General features: G+C 37.0%; 1 protein-coding gene across 1 annotated transcript in view; it reads right to left on the bottom strand.

The window, feature by feature from the left end:
• The window catches only part of CPED1 (cadherin like and PC-esterase domain containing 1), a 304,150-nt gene that overhangs the window by 235,626 nt on the left and 44,819 nt on the right, over nucleotides 1-23,705 (bottom strand). Inside the window, exon 3 of the mRNA XM_061165684.1 lies at nucleotides 7,497-7,603. Within this exon, the coding sequence (XP_061021667.1) occupies nucleotides 7,497-7,603 (107 nt within the window). The remainder of the gene's footprint in view (nucleotides 1-7,496; nucleotides 7,604-23,705) is intronic.

The following is a 23,705-nucleotide window of genomic DNA, read 5'->3' as shown; positions in this document are numbered from 1 at the left end:
AGAAAAGAGAAAGAATCAGAATCATGGGTTTTAGTCCCTTTTCGGGTGGGTAACACAGTCAGAACCTTGAGCATATCACCTTACTTCTCTTTTTCAATTTCTCCATTTGAAAAATAGAGCCTTGGGTCTCTAAATACCACTTCTGCTCTAAGCTTTGATCAATTCAACAATTCAACCACAAGTTGTAGTTTTTAAAAAATGATTCATTTAAAGTGCTTTGAAATAGTTCATCGATTAACAGTTTTCTAATCCTTGCAATCTTGTTAACTCTATCCGTTTATTCAGCAAACTGTAAACTTCAGCTCAGGTCAGGCATAAATTTTTTAATGCTCTGCTTTTTTTTTTCAACGATTGAGTATTTTTTATTCCTGTATATCTTTTAATGCAGAAAATCTCTTCTATAAAAAAACAAAAATTAATTTCTCCTAATAAAACCATTTCTAATATAGTCTCATTTTAATTTCTGAGTGTATATAAAAATAATGTAGCTGACTCATTTGAAAAGACCCGATGCTGGGAAAGATTGAGGGCAGGAGGAGGAGGGGACGACAGAGGATGAGATGGTTGGATGGCATCATCGACACAATGGACATGGGTTTGGGTGGACTCCAGGAGTTGGTGATGGACGAGGCCTGGCGTGCTGCGGTTCATGGGGTCACAAAGAGTCAGACATGACTGAGCAACTGAACTGAATTGAACTGAACTCATATGTATGTAAACTTTCCTATTCAAGTTAGTCTATACAAAAGACATGTCTTCCCAGGTGGTGCTAGTGGTAAAGAACCTGCCTACTAATGCAGGAGACATGAGATGCAGGTTCGATCCTTGGGTTGGGAAGATTTCCTGGAGGAGGAAATGGCACACACTCCAGTATTCTTGCCTGGAGAATCCCATGGAGAGTAAGCTTGCCGGGCTACATTCCATAGCGTCACAAAGAGTCAGACACGACTGGAGCAATTTAGTATGTGCATGCGAAAGATAAATAACACATGACTCAATCCAGTTACTGAATCCCTACATTTGTAAGGTTCTGTGTTATGAATGATATTTTACTTTATTTTTAATTCTTTTTTAATTTTTTTCCCATTTGGGTTATTACAGAATATTGAGCAGAGTTCCCCGTGCTATATAGTAGGTCCTTGGTTATCTGTTTTAAACAGATATTGGTTATCTGTTTTAAACATAGACGTATATACATGGGGTTTCCCAGGTGGTACTAGTGGTAAAGAGCCCTCCTGACAATGCAGGAGACATAGAGACGTGGGTTCAATCCCTGGGTTGGGAAGATCCCCTAGAGAAGGAAACGGCAACCCACTCCAGTATTCCTGCCAGGAGAATCCCATGGACAGAGGAGCCTGGCGGGCTACAGTCCATGGGGACACAAAGAGCTGGACACAACTGAAGTGACTTAGCATGCATGTACATGTCAATCCCCCAAACTCCTAGTCTATCCCTCCCCTTCCCATCCTTCCTCTCTGGTCACCATAATTCAATCTCTAAGTCTGTGAATTTGTTTCTGTTTTGTAGATGAGTTCATTTGTATCTTTAAAAAAATTTTTTTTGCATATAAGTGATATCATATGATACTTGTCTTTGTCTGACTGCTTCACTTGGTATGATCATCTCCAGGTCCACCATCCACATTGCTGCAAATAGCATTATTTCAATCTTTTTAATGGCCAACTAATATTCCATTGCATGTATGTACCACATCTACACTGTACTAAAGCCCAGGTTTCAGCAGAACCCCTTCTTGGGAATATAAGAATTGAGAAAAGTGGATAGATTTTAGGAAGTCTACATTTCTCAAATTCAAAAGTGATCACTGTTAAGAGTCTAAATGTAGGAAAAGAAGAAGGGCCTTCATAAAACCCTAAAGTTTTCAATTCAGAATTCCTAAGAGAGTCTGGAGGGAGGGGACAGAGCATTGCAAAGATCTGGGGAGTCTACCATAGAGGTTTAGTGGTTTTATGCTGTTATTGTTACCACACAAAACACACTTCTAAATTCAATTGTGAAAAGGTTTAAAGGCCCATATACTTGAACCATTTTCCTCCACTTAAGGTAAAAAAAAATCACTCAGTTGCTACTGACTAAATAGAATCTGTAATGACAGAAGGGCCAAGAAAGAGAAGCAGCATTAGCTAAGAAGCAGCAAAGGCTGTGTACAGACACAGGTCCCTATTTAAAACCTCCACCCACTTCTTGAAGGGCTCAGAGAAAATGTGCTACTGTTGCAGATGCTTACAACATCCTTGTTATGACATCCTGACTTCTACAAACACAAAGGAATTGCAGAGCCCTGGTAAAACGAACTACAGGAACTGAACTAAAGAGCCAGAAGAATGTGTGTAGGTGCTGCAAAGACAGAGTACAGCTTACACAGATTTCAGAAACAAAGGGTAGTTGCTGTGTCTTATCAGAGAGATGCTCCTGCCAATACAGGAGATTCGGGAGACCCAGGTTTGATCCCTGGGTCAGGAAGATTCCCTGGAGAAGGAAATGCCAACCCACTCTAGTATTCTTGCCTGGAAAATCACATGGACAGAGGAGCTTGGTGGGCTACAATCTATGCGGTGGCAAAGAGTTGGACACAACTGAGTGACTAAGCATGAGCAGGATCAGAGAGATGACTTTTCACATGCGATCTTGCGTCAGGATGATGAACTGACTGAGCGTCAACAAAGCACTTGCTTCAGAAAGCCAGAGCCGAGCCAAGGGAAGCACTTGCTCTCACGTTTGCATCCCCCACCCAAGGACATGCTCCCCCTGCTCTTTGCTCCAAAGCACACCTTTGGAATTAACAGAGTCAAAGCAGATGACATGACCCAGGCAACACATGACACCAGAACTATCATTTCCATTCTACTCTGGAATCGAGCACCAAACTAAGCAGTTAAACTACATAAACACAAAGAAGTAAACACATATGACACTATGGGTCTTAACCGCTGTGGTAAATCAACTTTATTACACATATTTTAACTTTGTATTAGTTAAACCTAATAATGTTCTTCCATATCCTAGTGCTTTTTATTCTTATTTTTACATACATCATAAAATATGTAAGATTTGCTTCATTATCAAGTGGGACATAATCAGAGAAGTTTTCATTGGGATTAGCCGACTTGTATACAATGAGCTTCTCTGGCTTAATACTGCAATAATTATTTTCAATAGAATTTATTTTGAGCTGGGCAATTTTAAGGGCAAGGCAACCACTGAAGAGAAGGTACAGAGATTTCCCATATGCCCAGCCCCCACCCACACACAGCCTCCCCCATCATCAGCGTCTCCCCCAGAGAGAGAGGTTACAATTGATGCACCCACATGGACACATCATGACCAACCGAAGAGTCACTTCTGATACATACTGATCTTGTATTGGGCTTGAATGCTTTATGTATACCTGTGTATATGTGTGCGTGTGCATGTTATAGAGACTTCTGCTTTTCCTGGCACAAAAGCTTCTGTATCTTTGAAAGGATTTGAATATATATGAAACAAATGACAATAACATTTGAGCCATGGAATATTTCTGAGATCAAACTGAGAGAAAGGAAATGTACATTTAAAAATATTTCGATCCCAATGTACCTTCTACAAACCTAATCTGTGGGAATCTGCCATTTAAATTGTTTCCATTACATACTGTCAGAAGCAAAAGTAAAAAATCATTCTTATTTTGAGATATATTTCATTAATAAGAGCAAAAGTAGAATATTAATTATAAACATTCAGAAAAGGTTTATTTAAAAAAAAAGAACTAAAGCCACAGTAATACCATTAACTCATAAGGAAAGCAGACATTTGAATTTGGGCTATTTACATGAAGTGTAAAAAGGCACTCAGGGAAAATTTTTCTTCTGGTTTCTCATGAACATTGAGAGTGAATCACATGTCATGTTGTATCTTAGGAAACTGTTCTTTTTCTTCATTAGATCTGTATAGATGTTCACATCTTTTATTTTATCAAAAATCAGACCTTCTCTGAAAGTTGTTTGGTATTATCCATAAGGAAGAGAATTAATGGCAAGAAGGGAACTAGCTAATCAAAGAAAAAAAAGTCTTATTATCATGCACGTTTCTCACATGCGATGATCACTCCATCATATTTACCTGAAAATGTCCTGACAAGCTTTAAAATAAGAGGCTTTTCAGTAGTTCTCAGTGCTCCAAGGACTAAACACAGCATCCCAGATTCAAGGACTGCTAACTCTATAAACATTCAGGGTTAGAAATGTGAGTCTCCCTGCTCTTAAAACCGTACGACATGCCAGAGGTGTGACAGAGCCCCACTTACTTAGTGTTATCCCAAAGAGGGGACCTCGCTTCACTTTTAGCATCACATGAACCACCAATACCGTTTTAAGTTCCTTTTAGTCTCTTCCTGGCTAGAGAAACTCCTGGTCATTCATCACTTTTATAACAGATCTTAAGATAATTTTCATTAAGCACTTAAATTCCAAAGTTTTGAAGTGGTGAGTAATTCTAACATGAGCCAGTGACCTTCATTCTAAGGTTACTGACAATCCTAACACATACCAAACAAATCCGAAGCAACTTCTGTTTTGACTATTTATGTTTACATAAATAAGTCATGATTCACAAAACTTCAAATTATTCATGCTCCAAAGTGACAGTTATCCAACATGTATCATTTAGAATTTATGTATTCTTTAAGAATATTGATTAGACTAGGGTTTAAATACAGTGGCTAAATATTTATTTAGAAAGGTTCTACAGTGATATGGTTAAGAACACAGAATTTAAAGTAAGACTGCCGGAGTTTGAATCCTAGGTGCTTCATTTATTAGGAAGGAAGATTTAAGCAGTTTTCTTAACTCCTCTGTGCTTTGGTCTCTTCATATATAAAGAATGGATAGAAACAAATACCGTAAGCACTTGGAATGGTACTAGGTAGGAGGCTGTGGCAAGAGACTGCAATGTAGGACTGGAGAGAGGGTGAATACTTTCTTATCTTTCTGGCTTCCCTCTGTTAGGGCTATGATTTGGTGATGGTTGCATTCTTCGACATATATAGCCCTTTCCCACCGATCTTTCTCTCTTGTCTCTGGCTCTTACTAGGTTCTGCTATATCATTTCTTCTACATACCCTTCTTCAGATCAAGGGTGGTAAAGCCTTACGATGTAGCTGGTCGCTGAGGGCCTCTAAATCTTTTTGTTTCTCTTTTCCTGCCAAAAGCTCTGTAAATAGCTCTTTCATTAGTTTTTCTTCAGTTAAATTTTTGAGTATGGCATTTGTTTCCTGCTGGGGGCTGACTGATATACACAGCAAATGTTGTCAACTTCATTCTGTAGCTAAAATGGGAAGCTGTGCAAGATTTTAATGACAGGAGTAATCAGCTGAAGTCAGCAATTTGTATTTTTCACTCTGATAACTGTGAGCAGTATGGATTTCAGGGGCAAAACATTCTTGCTTTGGAAAAATCAGTGAAGAGATTTGGGCAACTGTCCTGGTTACACATAGTGACTGTCTGATCAGAATAAAGGTAGTAAGTATGGAAAGTAGGTATGATATTTGAGAACTATTTAGAAGTTAAATTCCTTAGTATTCGTGATTGACAGAATGCAGATGACATGGGAGAAAAAGGGCTCAAAGGTGAAGGCTAATTTCTATCTTGGGAAGTGACAGAGTGGTTAACCACACTTAGGACCCGCAGGGCGGTTTTGCAGAGCTTCCAAATGCCAGCACAGAAGTGAATTTACCAGAGACAACAATGAATCCATTTACTCTTCGTTGAATCTGAGGTGTTTGTGAGACACTTAAGTGGAGATGTTCAGAGAGTAGTTATACAGGATATACTAAAGTCTGGGAAACTGCTTGGAACTTCAGATGTAGAGTTGGGAGTCATCAATTACAAATGATATCAACTATCAACTTTAGGGGTGATATTGGGGAACAGAGGCATTTAAAGAATGGACAGAGGAAAGGTGGCTCTGAAGAACACAGAAAGGATAGCCGAAGATGCAAAGATGTACAAGAAAAAGCAAAAGAATGTGTTCCTCCAAGGGAGGAGGCAGAAGGAGGAAGGAGTGATAACCACTGTCAATTGCAGAAATATCAAATGATCAGGGGAGCTACTATAGTACTCTTTTACTACTGAAAAACAACTATTGGCTTGGACATTTTTCTCATAGATTTGTTAAAGCTATCATAAAAATGTAAATTTTCCAGCACAGTGACTAGCATATTGCAAGCCTTTTGTTAGTTTTTCTAAAAGTATTTATAAAAGATTATACACAGTAGTAAATATTGGATGTCAACTTTAAAAGTTAATTTAAAAACTATTAATTTTGTTGTGATTCAGCTTAAGTTTGAAAACATCAAAACAAGGAATTAGTAAATAAAATCTTTACTACTTGGATAAACAAGTGACCAGGGTAAGCAAAAATCCATAGGCTATTTATTTCTTAGGCCAAGTCTTGCATCCTACTGGGTAAAACTGGATATTGATTGGCAGGAGTTGAAGTTGAAGGCATGCATGTGTCCTAAGTCACTTCAGCCCTATCTGACTCTTTGCGACCCCATGGACTGTAGCCCGTCAGGCTCCACTGTCTATGGGAGTTTCCAGACAAGAGTACTGGAGTGAGCTGCCATGCTGTCCTCCAGGGAATCTTCCTGACCCAGGGATCAAACCCATGTCTCTTATATCTCCTGCATTGGCAGGCAGTACTACTAGTACCACCTTCCATTTGGGAAGCCCCAAAATGGTGAAGTGTAGAAGGAATGGCCATTGAAACTTTCTTCAAAGATACAATGGCTCCAATTTTTCAAGACATTTTTTTCAACATTATGGACCAGGAAATATTGGTGTTAAAAACCATAGGTCTATTACAGCACTATTTACAATAGCCAGAACATGAAAACAATCTAAATGTCCATCAACAAAGCAATGGATAAAGATGTGGTACATAAATACAATGGAATATTACTCAGCCATTAAAAAGGAATGAAATTGTGTCATTTGTAGAGACATGGATGGACCTAAAGACTGCCATACACACTGAACTAAATCAGAAAGAGAAAAACAAATATTGGATATTAACACACATATGTGGAATCTAGGAAAATTGTATAGATGAATGTATTTGCCAAGCAGAAATAAAGACACAGATGTGGAGAACAAAAGTACGGATACCAAGGGGGAAAGGGAGAGTGGGATGAGTTGGGCGTGACATAAATACACTATTGTGTGTAAAATAGATAACTACTAAACAGCACAGGGACCTCTGTGCCATGCTCTGTGGTGACCTAAATGGGACTGGAACCAAAAAGAGAAGGGATATATAGCTGACTCACTTTGTGGTACAACAGAAATCTTAATATCACATTGTAAAGCAATTATACTGTGATAAATAATAAAAAGGAAAAACATCTTAAATTTAAAATAAGTAAATATGGTCATAGGAAACTCAAAAAAATACCTACAGGTCTGATAAAATCTGTTCACTTTTTGAAAAAGAATGTTTACCTTTTGATGTAAATTTAACTGGCACATGTCTTCCTTTGATATGCAGGGTTTTCCACCAGCTGTCCTAGAAGACAGGCAAATAAGCAGATCCCAAGAGTCCAACTCACCTAATAGCAAAAGAGTACAGAAAAGCAAACACTTTATCTGATTTGTAAAGGCACCATTTATGTCTTCAGATTAAAGAACGTAAACACAAGTAACAATGATTCTGAATATACTTAAAAGACAGTATTCAAAGTAATTAAATTCAACTTTTCTAATTAAGCAGAACTTATACTTTCATATTGTATCTTAGGGAAAATCCAATGATCTGAAGTTATATCAAGACATTCCTCTAAAAGACAAAATTAGAATGTTTGGGTCACTAATTTTATAAAGTCTCAATTGGAAATTGGAGGGAAAGAAGATTATAAAGTATTTTAAGAGATGAAGGAGTTGTAAATCAAATAACAAGAAGCCAAAACACTGAATATTTTGTTCTGGGCCTCTGTATTACCATTAATTTTCATAGATCTTAAAAACAAAAAAAATATTTTTTTTAAAGATTGTTTTCTACTTAAAAAATTTTTATTTATTTGTTTATTTTATTTTTGGCTGTGCTGGGTCTTCATTGCTGTGTGAGCTTTTCTCTAGTTGTAGCAAGTGGGGGCTACTCTCTAGTTGAAGTGTGCAGGCTTCTCATTGCTGTGACTTCTCTTGTGGAGCACAGGCTCTGGGGCACGTGGGCTTCAGTAGTTTCAGCTCATGGGCTCAGCAGTTGTGGCTTCCAGGCTCTAGAACACAGGCTCAGAAGTTGTGGTTTATGAGCTCAGTTGCTCTGCAGCATGAGGAATCTTCCCAGAGCAGGGATTGAACCTATGTCTCCTACACTGGCAAGCAGATAGATTCTTTACCACTGAGTCACCAGGGAAGCCCCCAAAATACTTTGATGAATTTTTTTTGCAAAGAAAAATTTGGGCTAAGTAGGAAATAAAATTCAATGAAAAATTTTTTTCATTGGTTTTTTCAAAAACAAGTTTATGTTCTAGTTATAGTCAGCAAAGCTGACTTTAAAATACGGAGTATAACATAGACTAAAGCAAATGATATTTTAGCTATTTCACCAAGAACAAAGTTCTTTGCCAGTAAATCATAGTTACTTGCCAAAATAATCTCTGCAGAATACATTCTTGCATAATGCTTAAACTTTTAAAAATTAATATTTATGTGGCTAGATGGGTTTATTTTCCCTTATTCTTTTTGATATATTTACATAAATTTGTGTCAGCATATCCCTGCATATAATTGATGCTTAGAAATATTTGTTATATGAATGAATGAATAAGTAGCTAACGACAGAAGTAGTAAACACGTTACTTCAGAGACAATATAGAAATATCTATCTTAAAACAAAACAAAAAAAAACACCCAGAGAAAGAACCTTAAGTAATACTCAAAAGAACTGGTACTACTTGGGAAATTTCTCCATTTTAGATGGAAATTCAGTTGAGAAAATGAGGCAGTTTCTGTACATGTGGCATCTTTTGTTGATCAATCCTAAGATAAATGATCCTTCAAATAACATTTAGTATTTGTTAGTATTTATGCCAGACCTCACAAGTCACTTCCTGCATTATTAGTAGCTTCAAAAAGCTAGGAATTATTCAAGGCCATCTTTTAAAAATATCCTAGAATTTCTCACTTGATAGCATAATGCTTTCAAAGAAGAGCCATACGGGGGCGGGGGAGGGGAAAGGTTGATGAGGAAGAATGATCTATGATGCTTAGGAATGAAATTTCACTGTTCACTACTCAAGTCCTTTTCCATTTGACAGGTCCTGTGTGGTCTGAGTTATTGGTCTACAGTTGTCCTGTTGCCAGACGGGAAACCTCTCTGCCTAACCAAAGGATCCAGAAAACTGAACTCAAGTTAACATCTGAGCTTTCATCCTAGAGCTTCTCTGCTGGCTTGATGTATCTCAAGATGCTGGAAGATAGCACAGTAGTTCAACAGACCAAGGAGAAATGATGCTGGTGATGGGGAGCTGGGAGAAATCTCATCCAGTAATATCTCATCAGGCCTCCGATGTCAAGGGGCTCCCCTGTTCCATGTATCCTCACTTTGAAGGAAACTACAAATAGATTCCCATAGTCAAAACCTAATACTCTATGATGATCTCAATACTTTATTTTAAATGTGCATCTGGCATTTTCAGCCAAAACCATTTAATATGGATTCAACAGGGAAAACACAGAGACTGTTTTCATTTGCTATTACTTCTAGCCCAAGAAACTAAAACACTAGAAGAAACCTGCTGTCATAATACACACAACTAAATATTTTAAAAAGATAAGGATATGCAGAGAGGGGAGAATTTCATATTATGGACTACACTGTTTGGGTGTTAAAATCAGAGTATGTTTTATATTCCTCTAAGTCTGAAGCATGCCCCTCCTCACTACCCAAGGCATACACACAATTTCTAGAGTTGATAGAAATATATATTTAAGTCATAAATGTTTGAAACTGGAGACTCATTTAAATAATTCAAAGCATTCAATTTACTAAGAACCTCCTCTGAGCCAAACACTGTACTAGAAATATGAAAGTCAATAGCAAAACAAAAGGGCAGACAGTCACTGCCTGTAGCAATCTGTAAGGGATCTAAACATCAAAAGGAATTTAGGCTAACTCATAAAGCATCACACAATTTCTTGACATTCATAATGCTACCCCTCATCTCTCAAAAATATTTAATTAATATTTTAAAATAAAAGTTAATATTTCAAAAAAAAGTTAATATTTCAAAGCCAGTTTATACTATATCAATTTCCTCTTAAAATGAAGGAAACTATAACTCAAAATTTTAAGTGATCCTTTCATATGGTTCTTGCCTAATTCTTGCCACCATGATCTGAAAAAATGCTGATTGTTTCCACTCAAAATGGCTATTGTTATTTTATTGTTACTCTACCTCTATTTTCTAGTTAAATTTTCTAGTTAAAGTAGACCTGTTCACCGTCTCTTCATTTCTTACTCTCTTCAAGTCTACTCCTCTCCCTGACTCCCACAGCCCTTTTTTAAAGAAAAGGCATTATTTGTTTCATGAGTGGTGCTATGTATTCAAGCTTGGTTTTAGAAAAATACCCCAAAGCCATGCTGAAATCTAGAAACTGGGCAGAGAGCAAATCACACTCAGTAGCGAAATAAATCGCATTCAGAAGTCAGCCTTGGAGCATCTTGGATACAAATCTGAGCCCCAACAAGACTAGAAGTATGAGTGTTTAGTGGACAATGCCTGCGTGGACAGCAGAGACTGCAGACGCACGGGGGGAGTACCAGCCGCATATGGGGTGTGTTTGGCCTGCACCATGTTTGTTTTGGTTTTGGTTTTAATTTTAAGCACTTGCCAAAATGCAAATGTCAGCATGAGTCACATAAAAATCCAGATTTCAGCTTTCACTTGAAAACTTAGAAGTTTTGGGTTCATATCCCACAAGGCAGCCACTGACAGTTGAGGGCAGCTTCCCACATTTTCTGTAGTTGACTACAGTGGTCCTGCCTGGTCCTACCTTTGCCTGGGCTTTTTGCCTTTAGTAGTAGCAAACAGTCCTTAGAACTGATTGGTATAAAACACTGGTGTGTCAGTTTTCCATGAATCGTTCTTTGAGCAAGTTGATGTTCCAGCTTTTAATGAATTAGGCTTGTTCATTAGGAAATGGGTTTTGTTGAGATGACTGTAGGCAAGTTGATATTTGCTCAGTTGGTCTTTAAAGGATGTCTAAACATACCCTTTGATTTCCATTTTTGGCCATGCTTTTCCACAAGGTTGAGTAAGGTCACTTCAATTCCAAAGACATTTGGTTGTTCATACTAAAGCTGGTAAGGGCTTAAGTGCTGCCTCTTAGAGGCTTCTTTCTCTAAGAAGCCTGGAAAAAAAAATCAGGACTGCCCCAAAGCCATCTTTTCCCCATGTCTTTTCTGTTGGATTGTTAAGTGGGCCAGGTCCCACTCCTAGGTGGACCTGCTTTCATTTCTTTCTTGTTCACAGTCGTTTTGGGGTTCTCTCCACATTCAATGTGTCTGGAGCTGTTGCCACAGTTATAAGTGGCCCAAGACAGGCTCTTTCTAGACACTGAGGCAAGCATTTTTGGTGTTGGTCTTACTTGATGTGTTTCTTCTGCCCCCTGAAGGTTGACATTAGTTTAAGAGCTGAGAAGTCAGATTTGAATTGTTGTTGTATGCAGAAACTAACACAACATTGTAAAGCAACTATACTCCAATAAAAAGTAATTTTAAAAAAAGATTTGGGATTGAGGAAAAACAGGCAAAGCAGATCCTGGCCAATTTGGATGATGGCTTCTTAGGTTTTCCTGGCACACAGAAAGATGACCTTTATGTGACTCAGCCTAACCATATGCCAAGGCCACACCATAAATAAGGAAGAATAGCAATAGTAGTGATAATGAGTCAACAGCAAATAGTCCTTGAGACCTTATAGTATACCAGGTACTGTTCCAAGTATTTGCATTAATTAATTTATTCTACACAATACCCTGATAGGTATATATTTTTTTCTTTTTTCAGCATAGAAAGTTTAAATAACTTGCCCAAGTTCAGCCATCTAGTTTAGGGTGAGAAGAAAATTTGCATATAGGAAGTCTAGCTCCAGAAGCCATGTTTGTGATCATTACATCATTATTGCTTCCAAAAAAAAACTGGGAGGCAAGAAAGACACCTGGCTTTTGACTCCTTATATGTATTAACTTATGCAGAACTTCGAACACCACTATGGAGTAGAAGCAATTATTACATATACTTTACAAAAGAAGGAACAAAGAGGAACTATTAGCTTTGGTATTTTCTCAGTTATTGGTATTTTTCATTTGGGATCATAGAGGGAAAAAAAAAGACCATAACAAGTATAACTCAGGTATTTCTTAGAACCTCACCCAGCAATAGCACCCTAACACATTATTAATGATATCATTGATAACTGAAGTAACAGAAATATTAATGTATAAAAGATCTCTCCCAGCTGCAGATGGACTGGGGAATGATAAATATTAACTGGGTTTCCACCGACTTTTGAAAAGAAATCTCTAAAAGTTTCTCAGATGTTTTGATGGTTATAATAATTTCTTTCCCTTTTCTGTTACAAAGAAACCAGGGCAGGGCTAGCTCTGAGATCAGGCCAGCCAAGCCCTTAAATAGAGAGGTCACAGAACATGGTTCTACGAAAACAGGATGTGGATGTTCATTCTCCATCTCAAAATTACAAAAACATGAAAGATCTACAGGATTCTTCCCCAAAACTATGGAACACTATTGTTCATTATCATGCCTCCACAGCATTGACTCTGGAAGCAATGAAACTCCACAGATAATTTTAGAAGGCGACATCAGGGTCCAGATGTATTAATTCAGACATAATATGGCGCTGATTGGGTTTTTATCCTTCTTTAAGTTGTTCTCTGGAACAACCTAATGTCTCAATATAAAAATAAGAGCTATTTTTTAAGGTTTTTGTTCTCATTTTTGTTTTAATCAAGCATCTGCCCTAAGGAGTGAGGCTGCCTTTAGAATATTTCCAGTTTCTCACAGGCAGGCTGCCATGTAAAGCAAACAATCGTTTCCTGGCTCTCAAATGACCTCCTCATTGATAAAGTCTGCTGGATCAGTAATTCAATCCAGAGAACAACAGAGAGCTCCGAGATAGCATCATTCCTATAAGTGCTGTTTTTTCTCAAGGAATGACAAGTCTACTTCTGCTTTATTTTTCTCCATAACATCTATCATCATCCAACATATTATATATTTCTTGCCTATTTGTTTATTGTCTGTCTCTCCCCATTTGAATGTGAGCTTCATGAGGGTTGAACTGGGTCTATTTTATTCACTGCTGTATTCTCAGTATCGATAGCAGTGGCTGGAAGTTAACAAGTATTTGCTACCTGTTTGCTAAACATGTAAATGAATGAGCAACTGAATGTGATCAGTTGCTAAATCAATAACTAAAATTCATATCCTATGATATTGAAATATTTTGGTAAAAATTAAAAATAGATGAATAATAAGAAAAATATTAAGAGTATTTTTTTAAAAAGAACATAAAGATACATTTTATTTCTTAGTAAGAATGAAGAAGTACATAAGAAGAACAAAGGTAACTAGTCATTGCATTTAAAGTTATAATATTAATTATGAAAACTAATACAAAATTTCAAGTGCTTTACTTATTAGAAAATTTCTGTGAACACATACACTATATTGAAGCAGAAAAGACTTATAAAATATAACTTGGAAAATGAACTTTTCCAGGAACTTTTAAGATACATAGCTACTAAAACCAAGTCTTATTTACTTATTCCATTGGTACTATTATATTCCTTAAGGATACAGAAGCATGATGACCTGAAATCTGTTTTATTTCAGTGTGAAATACTAAAAATGCTTAATTTTAAAATAATACATAATATTCCTTCATAATATAACAATGATTTAAAAATACATAATATTCTTTTATGATATAACAATTATTAAATGATACATAATATTCCTTTATATATTATTATGTACTATATTTATATATGTTTTATATATTCCTTTATAACATGAGGACATTTCATATATTCACTCTTCCAATTTTGTACCCTTTTCTTAAGATTCTTATACATGTTCAGTCGCTCAGGGTGGCTCAGATGGTAAATAAGATTCTTACCACATAAAAAGTCTTCCTTTCTCTGTATCCTTTCTTTACCAGAATTAGTAGTTTATATTCATGAATACTTATTAACTTATTGATAATAAATTGGGCTCTATGTCTGATTCTACCACAAGATTGTTTGAGTATAAAATAGCCATTCCTGAATCAAGTTGCACTAACCAGTTCCCTTAACTATATTTTTAATATGATGGATCTACAGAACAGTGACACAGAACTGATCATTCATGGCTTTACTTTAAGGACAACAAACATGCAAGTTGTTGTATCTAACACTGATTATAGTAGACACTTACTAGATGTTTATTGGATTTTATATTTTAATTTTCAGAATTTATTTTAAAAGAAATCATTATATTGTAACTTGAGATTTTCAGTGTATTATATAACATGGTCTCAAAATCTAATTAAATCTGGTTTCTTGCCCCAAGAGTCTGGTCATGGGTTTTTGCTTGTTATGCCTCCGGCTCCTTATCCTTTAAAGAGCTGATGATGAAAACTTTTGTGTTTCGCCAGAAATAAATTCTAAACCATTCTCTCCCTTGATGTTATAAATTCACACTAGAGATAAAATTTTCCCATCCTAATGTCTATCCACTTTCTGCCCTAAGAGAGGTTTGGAGATTGTTTCTGAGAAGAGTTTTGAGCTCCTGAAATTCTTCTACTCACCTACTCACAAGCTCAAAAAGGCAACATTTTAAACTTCTGTAAAAGTTAAAAGACTCCTGCTCTAACGAAACTTTTCATTAAGAGCATGAAAAAAATGGATATGTTTGTTCATATGAAATAAACCTGAGAAATGTTTACTTTAGAAGGCTTGCTGAAGTTTACTTCCACAAGTTTTTTTTAAAGTGATTTTATTTTTATAAAGATTTTCACGCCACTTTTGCAGTCTTCTATTGAAGTATAACTGATTAGATGTGTGTGCCTGTGTGTTTAAACTTTTACTGCTTTAAAGACTATTGTTTGTCTGTGAGAAAAGTCTCATTATTGCATTTTACCAAATTTTTGAAAGTCTGGAATTCTCACCAACTTAGAAAACCTTGAAAGAAATTAACTGTGCAGCAATTTAAAAATCAGACTGTACCTCTCACCCAGGTATCAGTTTTTAATACCATTCTCCAATAAGAAGAAACCAGGGGTCTTTGGAGATATGGCTGATTCAAGGGCTGGATAAGTTAAGTATACAAGATGAGTCTAGGGCACCATACTGCCAGAAAATGAAGAAGAGCTCAAAACCAAACGAGCAAATAAACAAAAGCAATGATGGAGGCATATTAAAGAGACATGGGAGCCAGTGGTCAAAACTGGCACAATTTGAGCAAAAAAATAAATAAAGTAATATTGGATTATAACCCCAAGTATAAAATAAATATCCACTAGCTCATACGGATATAAATAAATTATTGAATAAATAAACAAATGAGGAGGAAGAGACAAATCTCTGGTATGGAAAAACACCAAATAATTTCCATAACTACTACAAACTCAAGGAGGTAGATCACAACTGTCTAGTCCTTCAGCTTGAGTTGTGCACAAGAACACCGTTCCAAAGAGTCTTGTATAGAAAGGGGGAATAAAAAAATAATTTGCAGTGAAAAAATCTGACACACACTACCTCAGTTAGGTGATTAAGATTAACATCGATGGTGAGAAGTCATGTGTATAGTACATACCATTCCCTTGATACGATATGAGAGGAACAATACTTTACCTCTGTGGTCTTACTCCCCCAAACCATAACCCTGGACTAATCAGAAAAACACCAGGCATATCCCAATTGAAGGACATCAAAAACATCTGACTGGTTCTTCTCAAAACTGCCAAGGTCATCAAAAAGAAAGAAAGTCTGAGAAACAGCCACTGCCAAGTGAAGCCGAAGGAAACAGAACAACTAAATGTAATATATTTTGGATGGAATTTTGGAACAGAAAAAGGACATTAGGCAAAAAAGTTTACAAATCTGAATGAAGTATGGACTTTAGCTTTTTGTCTTGTTTTAAGTCAGAAAAAATATATTCTCCAGAGAAAATACGGTGATGACTGTTAAGTATATGTGGCTGTAGCTAGACACATATTAATTATATATCTCATTAAGTATTATATATGTAGCCCAGGTGGCTCTAGAGCATGCCTGCCAATGCAGGAGATGTAATAGACACTGGTTCGATCCCTGGGTTGGGAAGATCCCCTAGAGGAGAAAATAGCAACCCACTTCAGTATTCTTGCCTGGGAAATCCCATGGAGAGAGGAACCTGGTGGGCTGCAGTCCATGGGGTCACAAAGAGTCAGGCACGACTGAGCGCACATTTTATACTAAAAATGTGGTATTATAAAACCAATCTGCACTACAATGCAGAAAGTGAAAAAAATAATGGTATTTAAAATACAAAAGGCTGAGAAACATATCAAGTTCATGGTTTGAGACCCTCCTCAATACATGCAGGTCCCCAAATTTTTAGCCTTTCTTTTCACTTGTTACCATTTTTCTCTAAACCCAAACTCCTTGGTTGCTTTGATTTACATTCATTGCTTTAGCTATAGCTTCCCTGCCACTGACTCTCAAATTTACATTTCTCAACCTTTCTTATGCTTCAGATTTCCAGTTACTTCCTACAACAGATGCCCTGCTGAACACATCAGAACATGTAATCTCCTGCCAAAAACCTGTCAGTCCATTCACTTTTGTTACCATCAAAGGTGTAGCCACCTTCTCTCCTTCAAGCTGGAAAGCATTACATCATCTTCATCCTGGACTAGTCTCCCATTCCACTTGCCATTGATTTCCAATTCCCATTCAGCCTAAATTAGAATTTCTTAAATATTTCCTGACCTTTTCAAATCCTATCACAGTCTCTAAGATTTCACATCTCTGCAAAGCCTCCTAATTACTGGCCCTGCTTCTAATTCTTTTCCCTTCACTAATCCATCTTCCTTCCCTAGGGCCATGATTATCCTCTGAAAACAGAGATCTTGTCATCGCCAGCACAATACAGATCAAACTCCTTAGCAAGGCAAGAGAGACCCTTCACTCCCGCTCCAACCTAGTCCTCTAGCCCTTTCCCTGAAAGCAGCACCCCAACCCCCACTTCCTCTCAGCCACATGGACCCTTATTGGTCTCTAAGACTCCATACACTTGTAGACCTGTGTGCCCTTGCCTGGAGCTCATTCTGGTGAATGCTCTTGCCTCCAAAATCTGCTTGAGAAATCATTGTCACATACCTACTTCTATTGTATCTTGGTTTAGTCGCTAAGTCGTGCCCTACTCTCGGCAACCCCATGGACTGCAGCCCCCCAGGCTCTTCTATTCATGGGCTTCTCCAGGCAAGAATACTGGAGTGGGTTGCCATTTCCTCCTCCAGAGGATCGTCCCGATCCAGGAATAGAATCCATGACCACTGCATTGCAGGTAGATTGTATCTTATATTACAGTTAAACATGGACATCTTTCCTACTCAGAAATGGTCTTTGGATCTGTAACATTTTCAAATACTGAAAGCTTGTTAGAAATGAAAGATTTCAGTCCTCAGTGTGTGTGTGTGTGTGTGTGTGTGTGTGTGTGCACTAAGTCTCTTCAGTCATGTCCAACTCTTTGCGATCCCATGGACTGCAGCCCACCAGGCTCCACTGTCCATGGGATTCTCCAGGCTAGAATACTGGAGTGGGTTGCTATGCCCTCCAGGGGAACTTCCCAACTTAGGAATTGAACCCATTTCTCCTGTAGCTTCTGCATTGCAGCCGGATTCTTTACAGCTGGGCCACCAGGGAAGCCCCTGGATGTGTAACATTTTCATATACTGAAAGCGTGTTAGAAATGACAGATTTCAGTTCTCAAGTTAGACCTCACCAAATTGTGAATAACAACGTCCCCAGGTGATCTACACACACAAATGAGTTTGAGAAACACTGATGTACAACCTACATCTCTGCCCTGTAGTTCCTAGAAAGGTCTCACCTTCATAATGCTCTGTCTCCAGCCACACCAATTTTAGAGTTCTACATAAATAACCATGCATTACATAAAACATGTTTAGTGTCAATTATAAGATATTCTGATGCCTGGCTATAATGTCCTGGTCATAATCCTTGTTAGGAGAGTGACACTTTAAACTGGGTTCTTTTATTACTTGAGGACTTGACATGAGTTTCTGACAGACACTCCTTACACCAGATTCCACAGTACAGTGCAGGAGGTTTTAGTGTATAATTAGCGAAGTGCCACTTTATTTAACCAAATATTATTCCTTCTTCCTGTTTTATTAAAAGTCATTTTCCATGATTTCTCTCAAATGCAGTGAATAAAACCTAATCATATCTAGTTTGACACTGTATAATAATGCACTGGGAACTGTGAGCCATTTGAGAGGGAGGTGGGAGTCACTGATTTAAAATTTTATTCTAAGAATAATTCCACACTAATTCAGCACAGATGAGAACTAAGGCTTGAGAAAATATAGTTCACTAGCATAGAAAAAGAATCAGTTCTATCAATGGCTTATTACTTAATGCCACAGCATTTTAAGGTTACACGGCTCTTATTGCTAAAGCATTATTTTCAATAATCTTTGAAGATTTACTTAAAACAATCATAACATTTCCATGAGATATTTATGAGGCAAGTCTTATCTTCTATTTTCAAACTGAGGAATAGGTAATCTAATGTACTTATTCAAGGTCATTCCAAAAAGCAGATGTGAGGATTAAAACTCAGACCTCCTAGAAATAATAATACCAGTATTGGTGGGATATTATGAAAATTTAATGAGTTAATATTTGTAACATGCTTAGAACAGTGTCTAGTACTTGATAAGCTTTACATAAGTATTTGTGGTTAAATGAATAGACAGGCGGGTGGGAGGTAAGATACAAGCAGATAAATTTGAGATCTCAGTGACAATAAGCCTTGTGCAGCTTATTATTCAGGGCGTCTGATTAGAGTGATATGAGTCAGTTAGAAAACACAGAAAACAATCTCTCTCAACTCTGCATCACTCCTTCACGTTTCGTTAACAGGCCTCCATACCATAGGAGGAATGTATGTTAACTCACCAGATAGCCACTGGTTGGTTCTGATCTAAAGCAAGAGAGGACCTCAGCAATACGAGGCCTCAGTTAAAATTCATACACATCTAGAACTGGGATCTGCAGTTTTCCCTCACTGGCAGTACCGTGCATTTGCTAAAATATGTGACATCTTTGAGCCCTGAAACTGCTGATGAAGAAAGGTACTTGTCATGCGTGAGTAGCGATGAGTCCCACGTGGTAGGTGTAACCTGACGAGGCAGGCCACCCTGTGGGGCCCTAAAATGGGTGCTTCAGATAAGAAGGGACCTCGGTAAGGGTAAATAGAGCTATTGGCTAAAACACATTTCATCCACTTCACAATTTTTGTAAAGCTGGCCCTGCTCCCAGGAGCCAAAGGGGTATCAGAAGTGTCTCCTGGGGCTAATAAATTGTGTCATCTATGAGATGAAGAATATTTAAGCCAATATGAAACTATGCCAAGTACTATTAAAGTGTATTGTTTCTAAGAAGCATTGCATCTAAGAAGCATATTTTTTTCCACATATTTTAATAGAATTCTGCAGAATCAGGTTTTCCTCTAATCTTATAACATTATTTTTCCACCCCTCCAAAGATTCTTCACACATAATTTCCTATTTTTCTAATTATTTACTACTCAAAAATTGTAATCTCATTTCCCTCATTTTGGTTATCTTTATTTGAAGCATTTTCTTTTTCTTTGACTTTGTTAATTTATATATATATATATATATATTTTTTTTTTTTTTTTCTATTACCTTCTGATACTTTAACTTCTATCATATGGATTTCCAAGAATAATATTACTGGCTTAAAAACTATGAGTATTTTAACTGTCATAGATGTTCCAGATTGCTTTCCAAAAAAAAGGCTACAATATTTCTCATTTCCACACTCAATGTATGAAATCTTTCCTTGGAATATCCACCAGCAGTAGGTGATATTTCCAAACTTGAAATTTGCCAGTCCTATGACTGTAAAGTGATATGCTCTACTTTAAAAGGTCTTTTTGTAACTTTTTGTGTATTTCATATCTTTTCTTCTTTATTTTGCCATTTAGATGTGAAAATACAAACTGCTTATTCATATCCTTCATATAAAAAAAGATTTGCAAATAAAAAATTAAATGTAAAAAGACAGCATTTAAAAAATAGAAATAATTTTAAATTGATATATAAGTAAAACTTCCTACTAAAAAATTTAAATGATGTGACATTTTTAACTTCATCAGATTAAAAAATGTGATAATATCTAATACTGGAGATCCATGGAGAAATAGCACTGTCAATGAAAGTTAAAATGTGAGCCATCATTTTGTAGAGGAATGTGGCAGGAGGAAGCACAGTTTTGATATTTTGCCCATTAATACAATAATTCTAAATTATACCCAAATCTCAAAAAAAGCAATATAAACAAATATTGTGGTAAAGTTAAAAAAATTCTAAATATCTTTCATATACTCTCAAGAAACCAGGATGATACTGTGGTTCAGTTCAGTTCAGTCGCTCAGTCATGTCTGACTCTTTGCGACCCCGTGAATCGCAGCACACCAGGCCTCCCTGTCCATCACCAACTCCTGGAGTTTACTCAAACTCATGCCCATGGAGTCGGTGATGCCATCCAGCCGTCTCATTCTCTGTCGTCCCCTTCTCCTCCTGCCCTCAAGCCCTCCCAGCATCAGGGTCTTTTCCAATGAGTCAACCCTTCGCATGAGGTGGCCAAAGTATTGGAGTTTCAGCTTCAGCATCAGTCCTTCCAATGAACACCCAGGACTGATCTCCTTTAAGATGGACTGGTTGGTAGGATGATATTGTGGTTACTAGGATGATATTGTGGTTAAAGTCTCACATTTAGAGACAGACAGCCCTTGGGTCACACCTCAATTCCACCATTTATGATATGTGCTATTCAATTCTGCAAGTGTGAAACAGAAACAGCTACCTTGTGGACCAGAAGTGAGAAGTCAATAAGTTAATGTATATAAACATAGAGCACAGTACATTTAATTAGTGATCACAAAAGGCTAACTTAAAAACTAGTGACATGACACTTTGTTACAATTCTTAAAAACTACATTGACATGGAAAGACAACACAGTCTTTATTTCTATCAAAATATTAAAAATGTATCAAGAATTTCCTGGTAGTTCAGTAGTTAGAACTCTGTGCTTCTGCTGCTGGGAGCCTGGGTTCGATCCCTGGTCAAGGAACTAAAATCCTGCAAGCCATGTGGTATAGCCAAAAGAAAAAAAAATTTTTTTAAGTGTCTGTTAAAACACATGGAGTAAACTTGCAAAAAGAGGCAGAGGCAACTGTGTTATCTCTGTAGTGATTTTTGCTTTTACCTTTGTACTTGCAAATGCTTGATTCAATATTCTACCAAAAATATAGAACATCTTGATAAATGGGAAAACCATTTTCTAGAAATGTGGTTTGAATGTGCATCCAAGTAAAGAACTATTATTCTCTATGAAAAACAGACACTGAGTCTTTTCAAACACCGCACACCTTTCAAAGCACTCTATGATGCCAGTCAACTGCTATATAGGAATGAAAATAAACATAAAATTAACCTAGACCTCAATCTTTTTACAGTTTCAAATGTCTCTGATATAAAATACACAATGTGACAAAGTGATAGAACTACTTTCCATAAGACTAGAAACAGTATCAGTCTCAAGGTGCTATAGTCATGCTGTGTACAGTTAATATGAGTGGGAGATTTCAGACAACACAAAGCAAAGTCTTTCTGATAAAACTTAATATGCTATTTATCAAAAAATGAACAAATAAAGAACACGAATCCTTGAGCAAACAAGCCAATGGGAGAGCAAACACTCATGATTCCTGATACTGGCTCTCTCGGATGAGCCTTCAGATTACCATGGAATGTGCCTGCCATTCTCACATTCCCAGCATTCCGGCCATGATGCTAGTACCAATTTCTAGCAGAAACTTAATCTGTCTTATACTCCAGCTGTGAACTTGGGTTTTCATACCATACTTCCATAGAACAATGTTCTGAGGGCATTATTTATAATAGCAAAACATTAGAAATATCAAAAATATCTAACAATATGGGAAAGATCAAGAACAATAAATATTACATACATCCAGTAATATAATATTGAGTAGCTCCCGAAATAATATTTACTAAGTTTTTATGGCATGTATTTCTGATGTAATAGTATGCTAAAAAAAAATCAAATTAGAAAATTGTATAAAATATAGAAAAAACTGGTAAAGAAGTATGTCTTTGTTGGCATTTTAGGTAATCTATCTCATTCTTTATTATTCTTTTTACATATTTTCTAGTTGAAATAGATCTTAAATAAGATATACCTAGTATATCTAATCTAAAAATCTTCATCTTCTGTAAAATGAAAGGAATCTAAGAACTTGATTAAGTAATTTAGTCATGGTTTCACAAAGACATAGAAACTTAAGCCAGAATTCCTCTTTTCCACAGTACTATCTTGCTTATCCTTCAGTTCAGTCACTCATTCATGTCCAACTCCTTGCAACCGCACGGACTGCAGCACACCAGGCTTCCCTGTCCATCACGAACTCCCATGCTCAAACTCATGCCCTTCGAGTCGGTGATGACATCCGACAGTCTCATCCTCTGTGTTCCCCTTCTCCTCCTGCCCTCAATTTTTCCCAGCATCAGGGTCTTTTCAAATGAGTCAGTTCTTCGCATCAGGTGGCCAAAGGTTTGGAGTTTCAGCTTCAACATCAGTCCTTTCAATGAATATTCAGGACTGATTTCCTTTAGGATAGACTGATGGGATTTCCTTACAGTCCAAGGGACACTCAAGAGTCTTCTCCAACACCACAGTTCAAAAGCATCAATTCTTCGATGCTCAGCTTTCTTTATAGTCCAATTCTCACATCTATACAGGACTACCAGAAAAACCATAACTTTGACTAGATGGACATTTGTTGGCAAAGTAATGTCTCTGGTTTTTCATAAGCTGTCTAGACTGGTCATAGCTTTTCTTCCAAGGAGCAAGAATCTTTTAATTTCATGGCTGTAGTCACCATCTGCAGTGATTTTGGAGCCCAAGAAAATAAAGTCTGTCCCTGCTTCCATTGTTTTCCCATCTACTTGCCATGAAGTGATGGGACAGATGCCTTGATCTTCGTTTTTTGAATGTTGAGTTTTAAGCCAGCTTTTTCACTCTCCTCTTTCACTTTCATCAAGAGGATCTTTAGTTCCTTATCACTTTCTGCCATAAGGGTGGTGTCACCTGTGTATCTGAGGTTATTGATATTTCTCTTGGCAATCTTGATTCCAGCTTATACTTCATCCAGCCACGCATTTCTCATGATATACTCTGCATATAAGTTAAATAAGCAGGGTGACAATATACAGCTTTGACATACTCCTTTCCCGATTTGGAACCAGTCTATTTTCCATGTCCAGTTCTAACTGTTGCTTCTTGACCTGCATACAGATTTC

Source organism: Dama dama, chromosome 18 (assembly GCF_033118175.1).
Source record: "Dama dama isolate Ldn47 chromosome 18, ASM3311817v1, whole genome shotgun sequence".
Lineage (NCBI taxonomy): Eukaryota > Metazoa > Chordata > Mammalia > Artiodactyla > Cervidae > Dama > Dama dama.
The sequence above is the reverse complement of the archived record's forward strand: the minus strand, read 5'-3'. Positions and strand labels throughout refer to the sequence as shown.